General features: G+C 45.5%; 3 protein-coding genes across 5 annotated transcripts; 2 read left to right on the top strand and 1 right to left on the bottom strand.

Annotated features, from left to right (window-relative positions):
• LOC8072402 (glycogen synthase kinase-3 homolog MsK-3) lies at window positions 1,411-5,700 on the top strand. Its single transcript, XM_002455333.2, has 12 exons — window positions 1,411-1,675; window positions 2,761-2,945; window positions 3,049-3,141; window positions 3,362-3,421; window positions 3,594-3,866; window positions 4,052-4,126; window positions 4,218-4,415; window positions 4,514-4,564; window positions 4,649-4,744; window positions 4,835-4,918; window positions 5,044-5,146; window positions 5,251-5,700. The coding sequence occupies exons 2-12, from the start codon at window positions 2,835-2,837 to the stop codon at window positions 5,331-5,333; spliced, it is 1,227 nt and encodes a 408-aa protein (XP_002455378.1). The 5' UTR covers window positions 1,411-1,675; window positions 2,761-2,834; the 3' UTR covers window positions 5,334-5,700.
• LOC8085799 (zinc finger CCCH domain-containing protein 3) lies at window positions 5,792-9,548 on the top strand. Of its 3 annotated transcripts, none has more exons than XM_021455454.1 (6): window positions 5,792-6,404; window positions 6,494-6,815; window positions 6,907-6,986; window positions 7,051-7,129; window positions 7,835-7,930; window positions 9,224-9,548. In XM_021455454.1, the coding sequence occupies exons 2-6, from the start codon at window positions 6,611-6,613 to the stop codon at window positions 9,325-9,327; spliced, it is 564 nt and encodes a 187-aa protein (XP_021311129.1). In that variant the 5' UTR covers window positions 5,792-6,404; window positions 6,494-6,610; the 3' UTR covers window positions 9,328-9,548. The 3 variants fall into 3 exon arrangements, with proteins under 3 accessions (XP_021311129.1, XP_021311128.1, XP_002455379.1); XM_021455453.1 differs by having other exon boundaries at window positions 5,792-6,378; XM_002455334.2 differs by having other exon boundaries at window positions 5,792-6,746.
• LOC8085800 lies at window positions 12,867-14,793 on the bottom strand. Its single transcript, XM_002457524.2, has 4 exons — window positions 14,263-14,793; window positions 13,970-14,158; window positions 13,785-13,836; window positions 12,867-13,688 (listed from the first exon to the last, which is right to left on the bottom strand). The coding sequence occupies exons 1-4, from the start codon at window positions 14,715-14,717 to the stop codon at window positions 13,518-13,520; spliced, it is 867 nt and encodes a 288-aa protein (XP_002457569.1). The 5' UTR covers window positions 14,718-14,793; the 3' UTR covers window positions 12,867-13,517.

Below are 16,865 nucleotides of genomic sequence, written 5' to 3' on the forward strand. Positions count from 1 at the left end.
CTCTAATATAAATATGTAATCAAGACGACAAATTCATTTGATAACACGCTATGCGGCAATGGTTTTTGAACTTTTGTTGGTCAAGACATGGTACTCCAATAATTGGCAAATCCAGCTGTTGTAAGCTAGACCATTTGTGAAGATGCAAAAGTTGATGCTAAAGGTGTATTCGGATTGCTTCCACAATATTTGGCCACAAGTTGGCACAAAAACTTTAGCTCTACACGGTTTTGATTTTGCTCCCCGCAATTTCTATAGTTTAACTAAGATCATGTATGACAAACTACTCTATCAACGGCCCTGTTTGGTTACGAGCGGTAACGTGTCCTTCACATAGAATGTTTGGGCACACACATGAAGTACTAAATATAGATTAATTACGAAACTAAATATATGGCTAGAGTAATTTGGGAGACGAATATTTTCAGCTTAATTATTAGTCCACAGTTAGATATTAATTGACAAATAAAACAAAAATACTACCGTACCTATTAAACTTTAACCATGTCAACCAAACATCCCTAGACCGTTGAACCTCGACGGTCGTCCATCCAGATTTTGTCAGTCTGAGGCACAAAAGGCGCTCTGTTTCACCAGCTTGTTTCTGTTTGACGTCCAAAAATTGTCTATCAACGGATCCATCGACGGTCGTTCATCCACACTTGAAATTTCAAAACAAAACGCACCGCCGGGGCGGGGGTTCGGAGTACCGGCTCCTGCGGTCCTGTAAAGCCCGGCCCCCCACCTCACTTGCACCCAGTCAACAGTCTCTTCGCAAGTGCCGGTGCGGTGGTCCTTCTCCGCCGTCGTCGTCGCCTCGCTGCCAGTTGCCACGCCACCCACCACCTCCCCTCCCGATTACCGTTCCTCGCCTCGACTTCAAAACCAGAGCCCAGATCTAACCAAGCCCAGGGGGCACGACCGTCTTTTCCCCGCCCTCGCACTACCCCCCTCTAGTACTAGTATTCGAATCTCGCGTGATCAGATGCGGTAAAAATAACGGACAAACGCGGAACCCCACCCGCCACCGGATCTCACCCGCTGCGACGTGGGCCCTGACCGCGCTCGGCTCCACGCGGCAGCGTGAGGGGGGGGGGGGGGCAGAGGAGGCGACCAGTAACCGAGCCGGGCCCCGCCGACGCAGTCCCGGCAGCGGGCCCCGCGGATTTGACCGGTCAAAAGGCGTGGCCCAACCAAACGCCAAGGGATCCGGCGTCCTGTGAGCACGTGACTCGTGTCGATATTGTTTGGTTGACAGGTGGGTCCGAGGAGAGCGCGACCCACATGTCTGTGGCGTTAAAGGGGGGAGGGATCTGCGGGCGGGGTGGTGCGCGCGGGCGTCGTGTCATGTGGTGGTGGTGGTGGTGGTGGGTGCTTTGACTGCAGGCCTCGGCAGGCAGCAGGCAGGCACAAATCATTTCGGCCGCTGCGTCGCGTTGGGAGCAGTATTCTGCTGCGTCCCGACAAGCGGAAAGAAGAGGCGGGGGAGGGAGGTAGAAAGGGGGAGGAAAGGACGGGAGGGAGAGGAGCAGGGCGAGCAGCCAGAGAACACAGGGAGGGAGGTAGAGAGGCGGAGGCGGAGGAGGAGGGGGAGTAGGGAGAAGGCGAAGAGGAGGAACCAAATCTCGGAGGTGAACAGAGAGATTTCTTTGGCGGAGGAAGGAGGAGGTTAGAGGTATGGACACCCATCTGTTCTTGCTCCTAGATTTGCCGGTTTGTTCTTCTCTGTTGGTCGTTTGTGACCGCGCGCGAATGGGCGTTCCGTTCTTGGTCCATGTTTGCGTGCGCCGCTGGCGGTTCTGGGAGTTCTGGTCATCCGTCTCCTCTCCTGGGATCTGCCTTTTCCCGGTGAGTGGCGCGGACCGTTCGGCGGCCAAAGTTGGGCCTGTTCTCTTCGCGTGGGTTAGCGACGATTTCTGGAGCGTTTGCTGGGTTCTTGGCGGAGTAGGCATCGTTCTGTGAAAGATGCGCTCTTTCTCCGAGTTTCTGTTCATGTTGAAGTCAGCCTAGAGGCTAGAGCGCTAGCGCGGATCTCATGGCTTCTGTTCCTCTTGTCTGTCGGTGCGTATGTTCTGCTCTAGCCATCCATGCGACATCAAATCCATCAATTAGTGTCTAAGCCATCAATTCTTTGTCGATTTGCTTGTTCCCTTTCGTTGCAGGCTCGGAAATGCCCCTGAACAGATTCAGAGGGGGTCCTAAGTTAGGATTATTTGCTTTGACTCTCCGAGAGTTAGGAGGAGCACGTTACCTTGAAATGCTTGAGTTCTAGCCGAGACATGTGCAGCCGACCTTTTTTTTCCCTTACATTCTAAGTTAGTCTTTAGAAGGCGAAGCCTTGCTTCGCGGACGAACATAGTGTCTGTATCCTTGTGAGTATCTTCAGAGGGGAGGGTCAAGATAAGAAATCCCTTCGATTCCATAGCTAAACATGGGTACAGTAAACACGACTGGCTTCGTTTTACGCGGTTTAGATAAACCGTGAGCGGTTCTTGCAATGTGTGTAAACTATTCGGTCATTTCTCTGCTATATTTTCTGTCGGTTGCCTGCTTGGCTCATGACTTAAGCCGTGTTTGCAAGTCTAGGAAGAACTTGTTATCATTTCTTATAATTTACCTATATTCCAGGGATGGGCTGTACTACTTGTTGACAAAGTTCAGCTCGTTAGACATTATAAGCATCTGCGGATGCGAACGATTCTGCCATTGCAATATCTAGAACCATCCCTCTGATCGATTTGTTTGTTAATCCACTTACAGGTAGCCCAATAGATCTGCTGCTGTTGGGGGAGTTGATGCAAAGCTGAGTTGCTGCACGTTGGATTCCTTCAGAGATGGCTTCAGCTGGTGTAGCCCCTTCTGGGTTCAAGAACAGCAGCAGCGCCAGCATTGGTGTGGAGAAGTTGCAAGATCAGATGAACGAGATAAAGATTAGAGATGATAAGGTGAAGATCCAATGACATCTTGTTTCGGGCTTACTGTAATTTCTTCAAGATTATGTGAAAAATGGGAACGTGATATAACATTTGACGTGAATGCCAAATGCAGGAAGTTGAAGCAACCATAATTAATGGGAAAGGGACTGAAACTGGGCACATAATTGTCACGACTACTGGTGGCAAGAATGGTCAACCAAAACAGGTGAGTACTTTCCTGCATTTGATTATCAACTATTCTACATGTTTTTAGTGCATGCCTGAATCTAATAATTGAAAGCCAAGATCATAATTTTGATGTGCTACTTTTGCATATTGCCAATATATTCATGATGCAGCATATAAGATTGTGGAATTGTTCTGATCAATTTTCTCAGTTTCTTTTTGTATGTATAATAATTTGCATTTATTGGTTGCTTTTGCAGACAGTGAGCTACATGGCTGAGCGCATTGTAGGTCAAGGTTCTTTTGGGATTGTCTTCCAGGTTAGTTGCAACAACTTATAACTGACTTAGATATGTTCTATTATGCAGCTGTCTGTGGCATTGCTTTCCATGGCGCAGTACATATTTTAGATCTTCCATATCTTATGTGACATAATGCCTTTTGTAATCAAATGTCTCTCCTAATTTGCAATGCCATTTCACCTGTTCATAGGCTAAGTGTTTGGAGACGGGTGAGACTGTTGCGATAAAGAAGGTTCTTCAGGATAAGCGTTACAAGAACCGTGAGCTGCAGACCATGCGCCTTCTTGACCACCCTAATGTTGTTGCTTTGAAGCATTGCTTCTTTTCAACAACTGAGAAGGATGAGCTTTATCTAAACTTGGTCCTTGAGTATGTGCCAGAGACAGTTCATCGAGTTGTGAAGCATCACAACAAGATGAACCAACGCATGCCACTTATTTATGTGAAGCTGTATATGTACCAGGTAATGATTTAGTCCCTTTTGTTTTTTCTATTGTTTTAACTATACTTTAAAGCTTGTTTTGTATCCTGTTTGAGAACATTTGAAGTTGAAGCTTAAAAACATATTTCCTTTCACCTAAATATTGGCTGCTCCAATGGATGTGGTTGTTGTTCTTCAATATTTGATATTGTATTGGTTTTTGGCAGATATGTAGGGCATTGGCTTACATTCATGGTACTATCGGTGTCTGCCACAGAGATATTAAGCCACAAAATCTTCTGGTATGCTGGAAAATCTTCTATTTTGCTTCTGTATCTTTTTCTAGAATAAATGGCTTTGTACTTTGAAATTGATTTTCGAACTTCACTACAGGTGAACCCACACACCCACCAGCTTAAACTATGTGACTTTGGTAGTGCAAAAGTTCTGGTCAAGGGGGAACCAAACATATCGTACATCTGCTCCCGATACTATAGGGCTCCCGAGCTCATATTTGGTGCTACTGAGTATACCACAGCGATTGACATTTGGTCTGCTGGATGTGTTCTTGCTGAGCTTATGCTAGGGCAGGTACGGTGTCTCAAATATTATTGCCATTTTTTTAAAAAAAGTTTTCAAGTCAACAAAAGTCTTCAGTTCACACTGTCTTACAAGAACTATTTCAACAGCCTCTGTTTCCGGGTGAAAGTGGCGTGGACCAACTTGTTGAAATCATCAAGGTAGGTGTCAGTTCTGCGAACTTGTAAATTATCTTCTACAGAAGCACAAATTCTGATCACCCTTAATTTGATTATGTATGGCAGGTCCTTGGTACTCCAACAAGGGAAGAGATTAAATGCATGAACCCGAATTACACAGAGTTTAAGTTCCCACAAATCAAAGCACACCCATGGCACAAGGTACAAATCTTTCTACATTTTGTTACAAAGTTCTAAAAAAACTGTTGCTGTTGTGTTACTAATTGCCTTTTTGGACATTTTATCTTTCAGGTATTCCACAAAAGGATGCCGCCAGAAGCTGTTGATCTGGTCTCTCGGCTACTCCAGTACTCCCCAAATCTGAGATGCACTGCTGTAAGTGCATGTCATTGTACATTACATGATGGAAATAGTCATAGTATTAGACCTGTGTGCCAGCTCCGGCATTACCCCTGTTTGACTTTATGATTTTCTAAGATCCTTACGAATCTTCTGTTCAGGTGGAGGCACTTGTTCACCCATTCTTTGATGAGCTTCGAGATCCTAATACCCGCCTTCCAAATGGCCGCTTTTTGCCACCCCTTTTCAATTTCAAGGCTCACGGTATGTTTCATGCCTACTCAATTCAGCATTGTTATCATAGCTGTGACAACCAGTTTGTTCTTTGTACATCACCACCTTACATGCTTGCCACTTCTGTTTTGCAGAATTGAAAGGAGTCCCAGCAGACATTGTTGCGAAATTGATTCCAGAACATGCAAAGAAGCAATGCTCCTATGTCGGATTGTGAAATGGCTGTGCCTTGAGACTGAACCTATGGTTGCAATTGTGCATTTCCCCTGGGATGTTGGATGATCTGAGGCATGCGAGCCCGTCGTTGAAGATGCAAGGTTATCTACTTGTACGACAATGTGACCTGTGTAGCTGAGTAGTCTATGTCGCAGTGACATGTAACGGCACCCCCTTCCTACTAACTGACGCTTACTGGAGATTGCCATAGCTGATCTTGTAATTTGTTATAGAGCAGTATGAATGTATTTATGGTAGCTTGAATCTATGTATGGATTCACTTCGTTTTTTCATGTTTCCTTGTCTCCGACCCAGACTGCTACCGTATTTTGTTTCAGAATTCCTAGCTACCTGTTGTCTAGTGCCTACCACCTTGCTCCTGTCGATTATTGCACACTGGCGATGGTATCTGCTGTTGATTGTTGCGAAAATCTTATGGTTATTTACATCTGTATTTGTTCAGTCTGGAAGTTTTCTGATTTGATCGCTCCTACCAGAAAGTTGTGCTATTGCAGCGTTTGAGATGAGTGATACTGATTTATTGCGAGGGAAAAATATGGCTGAAATATAGTGCTGATAAGTTCTAAGCGAACAGGGATCCTTCGTATGGCTTCTTTCCTTGTGCATCTTCAGGAGTGATCATTTTCACTAGATCTCCTATTTTTTCTATAGGAGATATCTTAAAAGCAACTTGATACGAGGACTTCTGTTTAGCTATTATATTTTCTATTTTAGGAATATAGGGGAGGGTCTAAGAGATATGTTTTAAAGCTCTTTTAAAAAACTAGAATTTACAGTTGAATTTGTTACAGTCAGTTAGTGGTATTTTTTTTTTCACAACAAATTAGCATCACCTGATTTTATAGCCAGCAGAAAAGGGCTGCATCAGCATCATCACTCCAGTCGTTTTTTCTTTTAACGGCTCTTCGTCGTAAGTTGGTGTGGTTCCTCTGCCTCTTCTCATGAGGTGTTTGGTATGGTTCTTAATTTTTCAATCGAAGCTGTTGTTAGAGCCGTTGTTATGCCAAACAGATTCTTGGTATCAGGTTAGATTTTGAGGCCTTGAGTCTTGGTGGGTGACATTTTTTTGTCATACCCTTGCTGGTTGCAATCTAGCTTTGGACTGTTCAACTATAGATGTTTCTTTGGTTGTGCCTTTAGGGTTTTGGCTAGGCTTCGGATTAGCAAGGAAATTCTCAGTTCTTCCAAAAAATTGTGTGGGATTTGTTGCTGCAAATTAGCAGAGAGCAGAGCTGCCAACTCGCAACACCCAACCCGATGCCCTTGGGGAAGTACTACTGCGACTACTGCGACAAGCAGTTCCAGGACACCCCCGCCGCCCGGAGGCGCCACCTCCAGGGCGTCCAGCACCAGCGCGCCCGTGCCCTCTGGTACGACTCCATCCGCCACCAAGGTCAGCCGGCAACCCTCCTCTTCCCCTTCTTCCCCTTCCCGTCCCGGACGTCGCTTCCTCTGCTCTATGGTTGGCACGTTTCGTCGAACACCGTATCTGCCACCGCGCTCGGGTCCGTTCAGGTCTTTCCGGCTGACTCCTCTGTTTCTTTCGTCGGCAGAGCAGCATGGCGGCGTTTCCTCCCTCCTCCTGCCTGACGGCACCCTCGCCAAGGGCATCTGTCACCACTTTGTCCGCACGGTGAGCCATCTCACGTTGCGTAGAGGCCACTCTGAATTTTGAGGTCAATTCGTTCATGTTGCAGGGAACTTGCAAGTATGGGGATTCATGCAGGTACTTCCATCCGAAGCCAGATGGTGTCAATCCAGCATTAGCTGCACCAGGTAAGGGTTTGCATTTTTCTGCCATTCACACATATGGTAGGGTATAAATTAATACATGGCTACAATTGGGTGGCAACTTAGGGGCTGTTTGAACATCTACTCACTAAAATTTTAAGTATCCATCGAGTTGTATGTTGTATTTGGGCTAGATTCTATTTGAATGAAACACCCCCTAAAACTAAGAACTCTAAAAATGAAACACCTCCTGAAGATCACATGTTCCTACATTTGGTTTACCACACATACCGTTTCATTTGAGCAATGGACACTGTAATTGATTTTAGATGATATCTGTGCCCCTCTGCGGAATCCAGGCAGAGCCTTTTGATATCTTTGTCTGTACACTAATCTGCTGGAGTGTAGGAACATTTAATCTTTTTTCCACCCTCGAACACGCAGGATAGGTGTGTATCATTATATTAAAAAGAAGAAAAGTTGTCTAGCCACAACCCTTTAAAAGGGCATGACCGACCCCATGACCAGGACAGCAAGGAACCTTTAGCCTTGTTAGGTATAGATCGTTAGGTATGACTATATTATCTTGAATACATTACAAAGCTTATATTTACAATTACTATTGGTAATATCTGGCGCTTTTAACTTGGAGAAACATTTGTTTATTGGTTCCGTCACTAAAACAATGCTGAGTTTTAGTTGCTTTAGTCCATGGATAGGCCTTATATGTTTCCAACTTGTATCATTCAGGGTCTGGACCTGGACCCATGGTGCAGCAGTCTGATTTTATTGGGAACCAACCCAATTTCGTTGGATACCAGGGACCAGATAGAAATTCTTTCTCAGGTAATCTTTTTATTGCATGACATTCTTATCAACACAATATTGTTATAGTTAACTGTATAATTGCATGCCTAACCTTGAAATTATTAGTTGGATTTTGCTTCATAAACAAGTAATTTCTGCATTCTAGTTAATGCTTAGAGATTGTTTACAGTATTATTGATGAAGCCCGAACTTGAAAACAATGGATTGAAAATTTGAGAGTTATATACGCCACCCACTCAGTCAAGTAACTAGTAAGGGGGTGTTCGGGACTGCTCTGCTCCACGTTTTTTCAGCTCCGCTCCACGTTTTTTAGCCAAACGGTTTCAGCTCCACGTATTCAGTTCGAGGAAAAAGCGTGGAGTTGTGAGAGCACCTAAAGAGATACTCCAGAAACTCCAGTTTTTTGTGGAACTGTTTCATGGTGGAGTTGGTGGAGTAGAGTTCGTGGAGCAGTGCCAAACACCCCCTAAATATATGAAAAGTGTGCTTAACTGTAGGTGTCTCACGGTCTCACCAATCCAGAATAAACAATTGCACTTGTAGAGTTCTAGTGTTACAACTTACATTTTTTTTCCATCTAGTATTTTTTTTAAAAGATATATTTGGGTTGCCATTTAACATGCCATGAAGGGAAAATTCTGTTGATGACCATTGAATGAGATGAAACCTACTTCTACTTGTAAGTAGAGAACACCTGTTCTTAGAAGAAAACACATAATTAAGGTACTAATATATTCTCCTCCGAAACTGCTTTGAACCAACATAAGATTTCTAAATTCTGGCACCCACCTTACAGAAAGAATTGCGATTTGCGATAAGCTATATGCTTATCATATCCTCAGTTTAGTCAGCTGTCATGCCATGAATTGGGCCCTTGCCACACAATCATCCTATTTGGACGTTCTAAATTACACGATCATGTGCGAGCGGGTCCATTGGTTAGTGATTTGACGCCTACCAGAGACTGATCGCATGCCGTTTGGATGTTTCGAGGCTATTCGATTTGAAGCGGGCCTGTCGGTTGGTGCCTCAAGATGACTAGGAAGGAGGACCTACAGATTAAAGGCCTTAAATTTGTTTGGTTTGGAGCTGTTGTCAGCTTCCTGGTCTGCAGGGACCATGATCTTGATCCTTTCTCTGAATTCTGAAATTTTGCGATGCTTTAAGTGCTTAAGCTGCCACCTGCCAGGGAACCATAGCGTTCGCCGTTTTGCAAATGCTCCATCATGATTTATCTCGTTTATGAACATCACACTTACCTTTAGCGAGTTTGCATTGGCAATGTTTCATTCCTGTGTTATTGTTGACCAGGGAACATACTGGGGGGGCACACCGCCTGGGGCAACCTGCCGCCGTCACTGCAACCTCCTCCTGAAGGCGGCTATCCTCCCCTCCCGTTCATCGACTGGGGCTGAAGGGGCGTTGTCTCCCTGAAATTTGTACCTCGATTGGTGGTGCTAATCGCGTATGCTTGGAGCGCAGTAGAATAACGGGGATCCCAGTTTACTTCCTTTGATCGTAAATATATTTCTATAGATATTTACAGTCAAAGTCACACTTTGGAGATTGTGTTGATGTTTGAATGAACTCATATTTGTGATAAGAGGAAACGTCTGAAAAAAATATATACTGTGTATCAATGGTGTTCCTCAGGCGGTTGGAAAGTTGGCATCCACGTACTAGTACCTTACTGGTGCGCAGTACCTGGCTTTCGCATAAAATTTTCCTACCAGGTGCAGGTACATACAATTTATTGCGTTGTTTCTTTCCTTTTCCATTTTTTAGAGGGAGGGGGGTTGGGGGATTCCCCGCCTGAATATAAGGGGTGGACTGAGAGCCCACCACCAACACAACACACCCAAAGCCAAAGGAGTGGAGGACCACACCAAACAATACATAAGGGGGAAATAAATAAATAAATAAAACTCCCATGAAAAAAGCACATCGGCCTTCACCAACTAATACCGCTATCAAGTGACCGTACTCTGGGCTCTAGCAACCTCCATTACATTCCAAGCGACTGTTAAGTTTTGATCTGCGATTTTACAATGTCTTTAAAGCACATATGAAATCCAATCGACACCCACCAACGCTCATTGAGAGAAAGGAAGCCTCAAAGGACGGAGGACTGAAAATACAAGAACAAGGAGATTTAGGAGAGCCCATGATCTCACTAACCCAACTTTGATGAGACAAAACAATCAAGGATCATGAATGATGGCAGAGTAATGACACCGATAGTGATATTTTGCTGGTTAGTAACTTGTGCAAACATCAAGGGTTTAATCATCGAAGTTGGACTTTAGCTATGTGCAAGGATGAACATCCACAAGGGGTGGTCTTCAAATATGACATCTTCAGGAAGAGAATGACATGAAAGATGCCACCATTGTACATCCAAGACACCAGATTGGTTTTTCACTCTAAAACCACACATGGTAAGGTGGCAAGTGGTTCGTCGATGACACCTCCAAGAATGAACAAGGTGCATTAGGACACCACCACCACCGACACGGTGATGAGCCGGGCTAGACTTTCACCGAGAAACCACCTAACTGCCAAGCACCCCAAGACGAATAAATGCTGGCATCGTACCGCACCTACACATGCACCTTTAGACGAGGATAGGAGCATGACACATTAGATTGAGCTTGCTTCTGAGTGTAGGCAAAGCTGGCCGCCTAAAGCGAGTCTGGCGTAGATCTAGTCTGGGGATGTCTTATGACTGCACCTGGCACATAGCGTCGGGGCAGAGGCAGATCTATGTAGAGTAGAGATCAGTGGGTACGATCACACCTAAAAAACATAACGATTATAATTAAATTTTTACCATATTCGCATCAGTAAAAATCTATACACCACAATCCTCTCAATTTTTTTCTAGCTTTTCTCCTATGTGAGGCGGTGCAACCTTGAAGCCGTTGCAGTGTCGGTTGCAGTGTCGATGCTCGCCACATCACTGCGTCCTTCGCTCGGACACACATAGGTGTGTGTGCACCCTGACAAGGGAGCTCGACAACTCGAGGAGTCCGTCGGGCCTAACCATCAAACATCAAGGGGAGGGTGTTGGCAGATGTTAAATTTTCCACCATGATACTGGGCAAATAACCTTAATTACTCCTAGGGACTGCATGCACCAAGCACGTAGAGAGTGACATCTCTAGTTTAACATCTCACGACAAAAGCATCAACAGGTGTTCAAGAAGCCCCATAAAAAACGAGGTAGACACTATTACCAGATTATTAATGGTGACCAAGATCTCTTCTTGTGCTCTGCGGTAGCGGTACTCGAGGGTTAAAGTTGTATGCGTAGTAAACTTCACCGGACTCAAACAATGACCTTTAGGCAAGAGTAACTTCCATTAAAACTTTAAAACACAATTACTCGCCTAATTAGCTTGCGCAGAGCTGTTGAGTTGCTGTGTCTGCTAAGCTGTGTGCCGCCTGCCGAGGGCGAGGGGCAGAACGTTGCGCCAAGGGGAAGGAGAAGATGGGGGTGAGATCTTGCTGCTGTGTGCCGCCTGCCGAGCGCGCGCATTTCCACTTGCTTCCTGAGCTGCCGGCGCCCGGCGATCTGTCTCCTGGCCGTTGCATGGCAACGTCTGCTGGTCTCGGCGGGGCTACCGCTAGCTGGCCCGCTGGGGACTCCGGGACCGACCTGAGCTTTCACGACCTCGACCGGTCAAGCGAGCGGTGGTCCGTGGAAAGACGACTTGACGCTTGGTGTTCATTCCTCAGTCTCAAGTCACAATGACTCAAGCGTGGTCAAGGCTGCTGGCAGCCTTGACCAACGCCGAAAAGTTCGGACGGGGAATTCATCAAGAAATTAAACACATGGCAATGGCAAGCAAGATGGACCGTCATCGGGTAAATGGTTAAACTATCTGCATCCACGCCGACTTGCGATCGACGCGAGGCCACTCCAGGCAGGAGACCAGCCACCGTTCTTCCTCCTCCTCCTCCGTGCCCGTGCCCGTGCCGCCGTCGTCGCAGCGCGCCGTCGCCGGACGACGCGTCGTCGACCCGAACGTCCACTTCTCCGGCCGCTGTTCATGCGTCGTCGTCTCCTCCTTCGCCGCCTCGTCATTGGCACTGACGACAATGGCTCGCAGGAACAGGAGGAGGGAAGCCATCGTTCGGCGGATTGATCGATCGATGGATCTACTCTCAAAAGTCTTTTACTCAGAATAACGCAGGTGGAAAGATGGCAATGCTCAACTAACTGCCTGCTCAAGCATCAGCAGTCGTAGTAATTAACAGCTTCATATAGTAGTGACCTACGAGCTCTCTGACAGCGCACGGGCCTTTTTTTGTTTACTGGTTTCAGGTGAATCTGCATTTCTTGCAAGGAATTTGTTGTGTGTTCGTGCAAGGCTTATCTGTTTCTTGTCAGGTACATCACACAAAGGCCATGGTCGGGGTTTGGTTGTCTTGCTGGACTGTAGGTGAGCCAGTTGGGACGTGGTTGGTGCTTGGCAGTTGGCAGTGATGCCGTGATGAAGGTATCCTGAAATTATGCCTGTCGGTGTTTGTTCACCTTCACCCCCCACACATCCTGGTTGTGCTTTCATACTTGTTTATTTTTACTCCAAAACAGCATTGCACAAGTTTTCTTCGTTTCTGCATGTGGTTTGCAGTGTGTGGGTTACCTGACTGAACTGAATTTTCATCTTTTCTTTTTTTGTGAACGTCAGCCTGTGCACTGCATTGGCCAGTGGAGTGCACGTCTTCACTAGTGCCCTTCCTGTCATACCAACTGCTGGGCTGCTCTAAGACAGCTCATTTCCTTGAGGCTTCAGTTACTGATGACACCATTGTTCGTAATGTGCTTAATTAGGATGAGTGTTCTTATAGAACATGCCAATTAGATAGCTAGCTCATACGCCGCATAGATGTCACCCTACGCAGTAAGCTCAGTTGACAGCCATACGTCCATTCTTTCAAATAAACAACATACTGGCAATTTTTAATCCTTCTGTTATTTGCCACTAATGTCTGTCAGTCTGTGCACAGTGTCAATGGCATAACTGGGTGTGGAGAAGTGCGATTTACACTAGTAAATTCAGTATTTCTCAGCTGTGCATCCAAAGCAGAACAACACAAAAAGACACTACTTGTCAGGTGTTAAAGAAGACACTACTTGTGCTCAGTGTCAATGGCATAATGGCTTCAATCAGAGAGAAAAGTAGAGTAAACTGTTCTTCCAACTGTATCAGAAACGCCGGTCGCCACGTACGTACGTCGCTGGAGTGCCTTTCCTGAAGACAAATCTCATTCAACATAATGCGGCCATGCTTTCAGATCATTATAACAAAAGCTACGCACAACCATGCCCATCCTTCTCCTCCTCCTCCCCGCTACGGCCATCATAAAATTAAGGTCGCATCGCCATCATACGCTTATTGGAACAGCACGGCATATGCTCTGAGTATTACTCTGACCATTTTCTCAGAGAACCTTCGCATGACCCAACAACCTTCACGATGCTTGGCACTGCGCAATGCAAGCGGGAGGGAGCTCTGAATGCCTGGACCGTGCAACTGTATATGAGGCGCTGGCTGCACAATGGTTCTTCAGTCTGGAATCATGCAGTTCATGCTGCTGTTCAAGACCGAGCTGCTTCGTCGTCGTCTCCCTGCGCGCCGCCGCCGCCGCCGCCGCCGTCGTCGTCGTCGTCGTCGCCGTCGTTTGCCAGCCGTGAATCGATCCACCTCGCCAGGTTCGCCAGGAACGGGGTGTAGACGAAGTAGCATGTCGTCGTCCAGCTCACCAGCCCCTGAACACAAGGACGTGACGCGCGCTAGTATTTAACATAGGACAAATAGATGCGTGCGTGATCCGGTCCTGTTGCCTGACGGAGAAGAAAACGTACCTCGCCGAGCAGGTGGACGTCGGCGTTGGGATAGCTCCAGCACCCAAGTAATCTGCATATGCGACTAAATTAGCAGTGGCAGTGCCGGGAATGTTAGCAAAAAAAACTGTAAGATGAACGGAATCAGCAGGTGGTACAGACTACAGAGAGCATGGCACAAACATTTAAACGAATGTCGTTATTACTTGATCAATGGGATCTCGGCGAGTGGGCAGACTGTGCCGACGAGGCAGGCGATGGCGAAGCCCAGCCAGGAGGCATCCAGGAACACCCACACGAACTCGGCGGCGGCGAACAGGATGTAGGCCTCCACGTTGCTGGGCAACCCTGCTCTGTACAGCTCCGCGCTCAGCTCGATGAACAGAGCAAGAACGCTGCGCACGTAAATCAATGGATCATTCACAAATCACAGCACTCGATCGATGCATCATGCATGGTAGAAGGTAAAGAGGCATGAGCGTATCTAGCTAGAACGCACAGTAGCGACGTCGCCGTCTTCCTCGCGGTCCCGGTGGCCTTGGATCTTGGGGGCGCCGGCGCCCTCTGGTCCAAGAACAGGTGGAGCAGGCCGACGGTGAGGTAGAACGCGCCGAGCAGCGGCGGCACCAGGACGTGGGTGTGGAGGGGGCCGGCGTCGAGGGCGCCGTTTCCGTAGACCTGGAGGCCGACGCGGGAGTGGATTCCGTCGAGGAGCGGGCCTAGGAGGAACCCCGCACCGAGGAGCGCTGCCGAGACGGCCGGCCAGGCGCGCCTCCTCGAACTCGAAGCTGGGACCGGGGGCGGGGGCGACGGCTGTCCGCCGTCGAGCAGAGAGTGGGGCGGCTTGAGAGACCGACGGCGCGGGATGTGCCGCTGGTGCCGCGAGGGGTGGAGGCGGGGCGGCCGTGGTGGCGGAGGGGCGCCGGTGGCGAGCACGGCGAGCTTGGCGCGCATGTCCCTTATCCAATTATCCTGTGGGCTGGGCCACGGCGCCACGCGGCGTAGCGCAGTAGTTTCTCATCGTGGTCGTCGCCTGATTTTCCTACCCCAACGCCCTCTTATATAAAACTAAATGTCCTATTCTTTAACTATTTAAACCGTTTAAGTTGCTTCTTATCCCAGATTGAAGAGATTTTTAAAGTATATTTCGTATTTTTTGGTTATTAAAAATAAATGATCCTGTAAATATATGATAATTTTTTCAACTAGAAAGATGTTCCTAATCTTCTAAAAATATCAAGAAAATTCTATTGCTAAATTAAGATATGGAAAACATAAATAAATATTTGGACCCCGTGAAAATATCTCTAGGAGCTTTTATAAATTATATTTAGTTCTAAGAAAATGAAAAAAAAATAGAAAAAATTTAAAAAAATTACAAAACATATGCTCGATGTATTAATGCATTTCGAAAAATTTCCACAACAAAAACAAAAGATGCAACCATCATGAATATACACATTTTGAAAATTTACAAACATTCCAATCGGTGTTGAATGCATTCATGCAATGCATTTATATTGAGGGGGGTGTTTAGTTAAAAAAAAATACAAAATGCAAAATACTTTGGAATGATAGAATGCAAAATGCCAAAATTTTCAGGATTATGTTTAGTTCCATCCAAAATGCAGAATTCATTGCCTTTATGAGGACCTCTTGAGGCTCTTGTGTTTTTTAGCCTCTTGAGGCCAAAATCCGAAATGGAGAATAACCATTTTTTTACTAAAAAAATTTGTATGGTGTTTAGTTTTATTTTGCAAAATGATGAATCAAAACCCAAATTTTTTTGCAATAGAAGGGGATTAAACACCCCCTGACTATATCTTATGTTTTTTTTTTGTAAAAAGTTTTCAAATGTGTTTAGACATTAATTAGAATGTCTTGGACCTTTTTCATAGTTTTTGGATATTTTTCCATTTATCTATACCTAAATCTATTCGTGGAAGCTCCTAGAGATATTTACACGACTCAATATATGTTATTTAGATTTTTTTCGTGTCCTAATATGTATCTACGATTTTTCTCAAATTGTTTTAGACTGTTAAATACATTTTTATGGTTTGAAAACCTCATCAGGCATTTACAAGCACTCCAAACCAAGATAGAGAGATAATTTAAATGATTTTGAGAGTTAAGGGGAGCCTGTTCGCTTAAGTTTATCTGCTGATTCTGCCAGCCATTTAGCAGTGTTTTTTTTCTCACAACAAATCAATGACACCAGGGCTTTTCAGACAAGCGAACCTGCTATGTCCGATTTTGAAGTTTGAGAAGAAAATAAAACCATGACGATAGTTCACAGAAGTTAAAGGTACTTTTCTTATAGAGCATGTTTGTATCAGTTGAAAACGGCTACATCCATAACCAGAAGTTGCTTAGTGGACTTTCATCCAAAACGGTTCCATCTAGGTTGGGGAAAAAATACACATGTTAGAAAATCTAAGGTGCAGACCTAAATACAAAACCCTTGCATTTTCTTTCCTCGCATTTTCCCTTTAATTAAGTAGGAATATAAGGCAAACAATAGGTGATTCTAGTCGGTGCTCAGTGTAGAGCAACGAGGCTCATCCACATCTCTCTTTCTTCCTTTTCTCGTGAAAGGTTGTTTAAGATTTATGTACACTCTAGAATAGTAATGGCTTGTTTTACATGGTTATTAGTTGTGGTTAATCTAGCAGTACACTTGTTTCATCATAGTAATAATAATGAACATGGATCGTTGGTCTTCTCTAGTAATGACTTTGGTAGCTACGGTTTGATCCAGGTGCACTGCGTGAAAACTCTAGTGATTTCTCCGGTGGACTACCGAAGAAACTCGGCGTGTTAGCTCCAAACACGCACAAAACCATCCACTCTAAATAAGATCTAACTATCGCATGGTTTCCCTTTCATAACATAATAATGTAGATTTTATTGTAGATATGTTGATCCTCCTAACACACAACTACTTTCTTTTGGCATCATCGTACTATGCTGTACTATGCTTTGATCAACTTGTTGTGCAACAATTTGCTCTTTAATTCCATGATTAGGTTTTTCATCTTATTATTATGGAGCCATCCGTGATGAGTCGCTGCCAGTGGCCCCCACCCAACCCCCACGTCC

This window comes from Sorghum bicolor, chromosome 3 (genome assembly GCF_000003195.3).
Source record: "Sorghum bicolor cultivar BTx623 chromosome 3, Sorghum_bicolor_NCBIv3, whole genome shotgun sequence".
NCBI lineage: Eukaryota > Viridiplantae > Streptophyta > Magnoliopsida > Poales > Poaceae > Sorghum > Sorghum bicolor.

Coding starts and splice junctions, on each gene's coding strand:
- LOC8085799 (XM_021455454.1), top strand. CDS start 6,611: ATGCCCTTGGGGAAGTACTACTGCGACTACTGCGACAAGCAGTTCCAG. Junction 6,987..7,050: donor GTCACCACTTTGTCCGCACG/GTGAGCCATCTC, acceptor TTCATGTTGCAG/GGAACTTGCAAGTATGGGGA. Junction 7,130..7,834: donor TCCAGCATTAGCTGCACCAG/GTAAGGGTTTGC, acceptor TGTATCATTCAG/GGTCTGGACCTGGACCCATG.
- LOC8085800 (XM_002457524.2), bottom strand. CDS start 14,717: ATGCGCGCCAAGCTCGCCGTGCTCGCCACCGGCGCCCCTCCGCCACCA. Junction 13,837..13,969: donor GCCGAGATCCCATTGATCAA/GTAATAACGACA, acceptor TCGCATATGCAG/ATTACTTGGGTGCTGGAGCT. Junction 13,689..13,784: donor ACGTCCACCTGCTCGGCGAG/GTACGTTTTCTT, acceptor CCTTGTGTTCAG/GGGCTGGTGAGCTGGACGAC.
- LOC8072402 (XM_002455333.2), top strand. CDS start 2,835: ATGGCTTCAGCTGGTGTAGCCCCTTCTGGGTTCAAGAACAGCAGCAGC. Junction 4,127..4,217: donor TTAAGCCACAAAATCTTCTG/GTATGCTGGAAA, acceptor ACTTCACTACAG/GTGAACCCACACACCCACCA. Junction 5,147..5,250: donor TTTCAATTTCAAGGCTCACG/GTATGTTTCATG, acceptor TCTGTTTTGCAG/AATTGAAAGGAGTCCCAGCA.